The sequence below is a fragment of the Saccostrea echinata genome, unplaced genomic scaffold (genome assembly GCF_033153115.1).
Source record: "Saccostrea echinata isolate AGI-Se365-2 ecotype Australia unplaced genomic scaffold, CSIRO_AGI_Sech_v1 ptg000029l, whole genome shotgun sequence".
In the NCBI taxonomy this organism is placed as follows: domain Eukaryota; kingdom Metazoa; phylum Mollusca; class Bivalvia; order Ostreida; family Ostreidae; genus Saccostrea; species Saccostrea echinata.
Window position 1 is genome coordinate 17,289,438 of NW_026889778.1, and position 6,172 is coordinate 17,295,609.

Here is a 6,172-nt window from a genome sequence, read left to right on the forward strand (position 1 = left end):
AAAAAAGTATGTCAAACTCCAGGGTTGAGGCCAAAGGGTCAAAGTTGTTGTAAGCAATGCCCTATCACAAGGATTTCACATGAGAAGTGTGAAATCCTTAGCACTTACTAGTACTGTTTAAAAGTCATTGCCAGAATTAAAGTTTGGTAAAATTTTGCAAACTCGGCCAAGGTCAAAAGGTCAAATGTGATGTTACATTAAGAAGGGTCTTGTCACATGTGATTCACATATGAAATATGAAAGTCATAGCTCCAACCAATCAAAAGTTATGGGCAAGGTTAATGTTTTAAGGACAGACAGACAAATAGCTAGACAGGCGGACAGACAGGCCAAAAACTATTATTAAATGCCCCGGAATCCTCGATTACGGAGGCATAAAAATCAACTTTAAATTATTTTATACCACTGTTAAAAACTTTAAGACAGATTTTCATTTTACCTACTAGTGTTTATTTTTCACAAGCAAGGGATCGATGTAAAAAGAGGCAGTTCATAATTCATAATCACTATATTGTATTGTACAACATAGTTACTGTATTGAAATCTTTCAAACGAGTGGATATGTTATTTAAAAAAAAGAGAAAAAAAAAATAGAGGCAAACGTTAATGCCATAGAGTTGCATTGTATTGTTTAAACTATCTGACCTTTCAAATGCGATATTACTCCATATTTCTCTTGAATAGATTTAATTTTTGGCCTGAGTTTGAAGCATCAAAAGATAAGGGAAAACTTTGCATTCAATATCTCTGTTTTTCAACTAGAATCTTATTGTAAATTAAAGTACTTCCTAGCTCTCGATGCTAATTTAAATAATTTACAGAAACTAAAAAGAATTAAATTGCATCAATTTAAGGGGAAAAAAACTAAGAAAAAGAAAATGATCGAAATTTAACTATCAATGGTTTAATCTTTGGTGAGATATAATATTTGCTATTTTTAAGGTATAAAGAGACCCATAAATGATCCACGAAATCCTACAAAATTAAAATACTGCAACTCAACATTCAACTTATATTAATTTAACAAGTGATAGTAGGCCTACTTATTAGAAAATGACACATGAATATTAGAATTTTAATTATGCAAAAGGATCTCCAATCAAAAGTTGCAGCTCTCCTCCGGCAAGTGGTGGCGTCTCCGTATGATTAATAAAATTTCGAGATGGACGTTAAACAACAAACAAACAAACAAAGGATCTCCAAAACTTTAGTTATCTATATCTCAAGTTGATTTTGTATCTTTAATTGCCGCTTCCACACCTCTCAATCTCCTATGTTCAAGTAAGAGCAGATTAAAAGCTTATGCATTGATCGTACTTGATCATATTTATTTCACACCACTGAAAAGAATAGCAAGCGGTGAAAGTAGCCGGAAAGCCGGGTACGCCAGTTGTTCCGGAAAGTGACATGACATGATAAACTAAAAAATGCTTCATAAATAGACACAGTCGTGTCTGCTTTAAGTAACCATTATTTTCTTTCGTTCAAATTGACGTAAAATTACCTTTTGTTCTTACAGAAATTTGTTGTTTGATTAAACTTAACATTGGCATTTTTATATTTATCTCGTAGATGATATAGATGACAGCTGAATAGAAATAAAAGAATAAATGTTACCAATATAAAACATCAGCTTTCGCATATCGTGAGAAAACAAGAAAATATAGGGAAAATCAATCAATAGTCCTATTAAAGCATAAAATCGGGAAAAAGTCAAGATAGAAATAAATCTGATAGGGACATGTAAAAATATTACCCGTAATTTGTTTAAAAGTTATCGTATTGATTTTTGCCTTTCCAATGCAGTTAACATCCGTCTATGGATTTTTGCAGTAAATTTGAGAAGATTTTATTATGTTTTAAATAGCCTATGAAATTGATGTTAGAACCACATTAACTTTCATCCCTAAAACACCATTGTCAATATTTCAATACTAAAAACATCACAAAATTGTCTTCACATATAATAGCCTGTCTTGTAGAAGATTTGATACTGTAAAAATAAAAGATGTGCATGATTCCACTGTCTATAAAGCCTTTGAATTCATAGAAATATAAAAAAGGAAGGAATAGGATATGAAAATTTGGACAATTTTACTTTTATATGTGGTAGAAACTGTTTCTTGTTTCCGCTTTTTCCAGCACATCTGTGAAGGAATTTGCGCCATTCAACAGGAAGAAACATTGATAGCACAGTCGCCAGTACAGTGTGCAAGACATTGCCTGAAAAATGAAAGTTGTCGTCTATTTCTATACCACGAGGAAAATCACATATGTCATATCAATGGTGAACATTGCTGCAGTGGATGGAATGCTTATTATATCGGTAAGATGGTATAAATGCACATATAATCCTATATTACTTCCGCTGCTTTTAATTCCTACTTCTGTTTTACTACTTATGGATAGCTATTCAATTTTTAAATAAAAGTCCAGTGGCGCTTTTTCACAAAAAAAAAAAATCTTATGACTAAGATTTAAAAATATGACACCATTTTAATTTTTTGTTTGTAAAAGATTTTCATTTTCTAAAATATTTGCAATTGAAATTTAATGTAATAGAAATACAGTTTAAATATATACTTGTTAGAGAAAAGGATTTTTTTAAGATATTTTGTGAAAAGGGACCCTGTTTCAAAAAAAAAAAAAAAAAAAAAAAAAAAAAAAAAAAAAAAAAATGCGGTTGATACAACGTATGTAAATGACTCATTAACAAATGAAAACTTTTACTCTGACGAAAAATATACATGATGCTAGATTTGCAAAATTACATTGTATATTTATCTGACAATGTTCATATAGGAATATATAGTAAAAAATATCAAGTATAAGTTGGATAATCAAAAATAAACTTGAATTTAAATCTTTCTTAAGCAATGTATTATGAAACTTGACATAAGTTCTTTGGCTATTTTTAAACTGAACTTAATATCAAAATATAGTTTATAAAAAGAAAACAGAAAAAAGTATCTCTTTAATAATCTATTGCATCATCGGCTTAATAATAATTCAAGAAAAAAAATCATTTTGTTGTAGGCAATTCAGCGCCGCAATTCAACTCGAGCTCGGTTTTAAATATCGCGACACCAGCAAATAAGTTGAACCCATACTACAGCCTTACAGATTATGGTATCACGGGAACAGACCGATCTTACTTGAAAGTGGATATCAAAGGATGCAAGGATGCCCATATAGGTTTATCCAAAACTGAAATGAACGCAAATAAAAAAATGGCGACGTATGAAATTGTGATTGGTGGATCAAATAACACGTGGACTTACGTCAGGAAAAGCGGAGAACATAAACGTGGTGGAAGTGGAGGTGTTGATTGTGGTAAATTCCTTCCTTTCTGGGTAACGTGGGATAACGACGTCATAAGATTTGGGCGTGGTCACATATTATATGGAAATGAAATTCTCTCCTGGTCGGATCCCGACTCTTCTTTGGATATTAAATACTTAGGACTTGGAACTTGGAACTTTGATATTGATTGGCATATCTATCTATCATGAAGAAAAAACGAAAACAAAAACGATCATTATGAGTGATTTTTTTTTTATTATTCGGGACTTATTTAAATCGCACATTTATTTTTAGGATGGCATAAAATTTCTTAAGATATTTTCTATTAAACTGCGCCAATGATCCTAAGGTCCCTGAGTTGAATATAGTTAGCAAACACAAAATAATAACATTGATCAGTTAAGGATAAATGACACAAACAAACTTTTTCTGAAGTCTGCAATATTTTTCAAAGATTTATATGCAAGTTGGTAACCTGAATAATGTTTGCCATGTAAAGTGGGAGAATTTAGTAAGATTTTGTCACAATGTTAGAAATACGTGCAAAATTTTGTATAGAATTACATGTATATAGAAACCAAAACAAAGTCGCATATTTTAACACAAAAGAAAACTTACGATTTCTTTATATTTTAGGTATTTATTATTTATGTCATTTCTATTCAAAATCAGTCAAAAAATATATATCAATCCAGGCATCAAATTTTTGTTTGTGTTATGTATCCTTAAATGCAAAGAATCTTATTCCATTGTGCAAGAAACAATGAAAATAAAGAACCGGTGGTTAGAATTCACTAAACAATACGTAGAGAGAAAATGTCATGCCCATGTCATAATCTTTAAATACATTGTGAATTTTCGAACAGTCAACAAACGGAAACAGAAATTCATTCTAAAAAAAATATATATACATCTTAAAAAAAATGACTTAAAAAAATAAAAATACCACCCCTCCCAATAAATAAATTAATTAAATAATAAGGATATTAAATAGTCCAATTTGATTAAAATCAGACTGCACAGAGTGTATGTGGCATAAATCTAAGAAGTTAAAAAAATAATTAGATTGTTATATTAAATATCTTGCCTTAAAATACAAATATAAATCATAATTCTAAAACTGTTTTGTCATTTTTTCAACACGCTTAAGCTATTTATACACAATTCCTTTTTTTCATAAAAATTTCTCTCTTCATGATAAAGTCATATTTGTAAAGTTGGAAGTACATATATACACCTATCTTACATATTCTGTTTTTTTGTTTGTTTGTTTGTTTTTTTTTTTTTTTTGTTTTTGTTTTTTTTTTTGTTTTTTGTTTTTTTTGGTAATTTCATTTCATTTTATTTTTAATGCGTAATTTTGTTTTATCATTTCAATTAACAATAGTCAGTGCTTGTTTGTTTACTTTATACATTGTAGCATATATCTGACATTCTCCTTTTTTTATTTTTTTAATGCCAAAATTTCAGCATATTTACACTGATACAAATTTCATTATTTTCTATTTCATAATATCTAATTTTGTTAATTCTTTGTTAATTAACAAAATTAGATATTATGAAATAGAAAATAATGAAATTTGTATCAGTGTCCATCAATTTGCGATTGAACTCTATTTCAACCATATCAGAATTTAGAATTTTCCATGAGCTATTGATTTGTTCTGCCTTTATAAAGAAATCTAGCACAATCATAGCTTTTTGACTTCATCCTACATTATACAAAACGTACTAAGCACTTAACAAGTTTAGTATTTTTCCCATTACAATGGACCTTTGAATTTTCTTTAATTCACGGGCGAATTCAAACTTGATTTACGAGCTAGTAAATGAACAAATGTAATGGAATAATAATCCTGATATTGTTTTGAAGGATCTAACTTGGACAGCAATCTGAAATAAACAGACAAAAAAGGAAATTTTTCATGATGTTAACTCGATATTTATGATTCAAAGAAAAGGTCATCTAATTGTTTCGTGTATTTTGTTCTTTCTTATTTGAAGTATTATAAGTTACATTATTGTCCGTGTCCCAGGTTTTCCAATTAACTAGTGTTTTCTGTTTTAGTAATAATGTAAGAAAATCTGACTTTATTATTGTGGTGTATACATTTGATATAAAAGTAAAGAGATTGTTCATTTAGATAAATGATTGAAATATATACATGTATGTACAGCATAATCATAAATAATAGTAATCCTGGTAGCATGATCCGACAGTAACCATTGGAGTTAAAGAAGACTAAGATTTGTAACGATTCAAGTTCTATTTTTCAAATTCCAGATTTTTTTTTCCCTCTATTTGTTTCGCTTTTATTGTAAATGCAATTCATTCATTTTTTTTTTTTAGAAACCTCATTTCTGATACAATTCATTCATTTGTAATCAATGTTTAACTCTTGTGTTACTCAATTTTGGTTCACTGGATGGAAAATATAAATGAATGATGTTTGTACTATATATTCCATTTTTATTATCTTACTAGGAAGAATGTTATATATAATTGACAAAAAATATGTTAAAATCATTGTTCTTTTAATGGAATTTCTATATTATTTTTCATCTCTTTTTTGTTTAATGTATGTAAAGTAATGCTTTCAGATGATGTTACTGACCCTCCGCCATAATCATCTCTCAGCAGTATCTGCAAATATTCCAAGATCCCTTTTAACTACTCAATTGATTTTAACGCTCCAAATATCTCTTCATTATGGGTAAACTAACCTATAGTTTTAACTGTATTTCTCTCCAGGAAGCACATAAATGTGTCAGTTATATATTGTGTCAAATGTCGAAAAATCTTTTCAGTATTAAAAATTAATTGCATTTATCTTTCATTATTATAAACAAAGATTACAGTAGTATCACA

At 29.0% G+C, this 6,172-nt stretch overlaps 1 protein-coding gene across 1 annotated transcript; it reads left to right on the forward strand.

Moving 5' to 3' along the window:
* Nucleotides 1-2,076: 2,076 nt before the first annotated feature.
* LOC133195035 (uncharacterized) lies at nucleotides 2,077-3,512 on the forward strand. Its single transcript, XM_061330920.1, has 2 exons — nucleotides 2,077-2,326; nucleotides 3,037-3,512. Exons 1-2 carry the CDS (start codon nucleotides 2,077-2,079, stop codon nucleotides 3,510-3,512), a joined length of 726 nt encoding a protein of 241 aa, XP_061186904.1.
* Nucleotides 3,513-6,172: the final 2,660 nt, after the last annotated feature.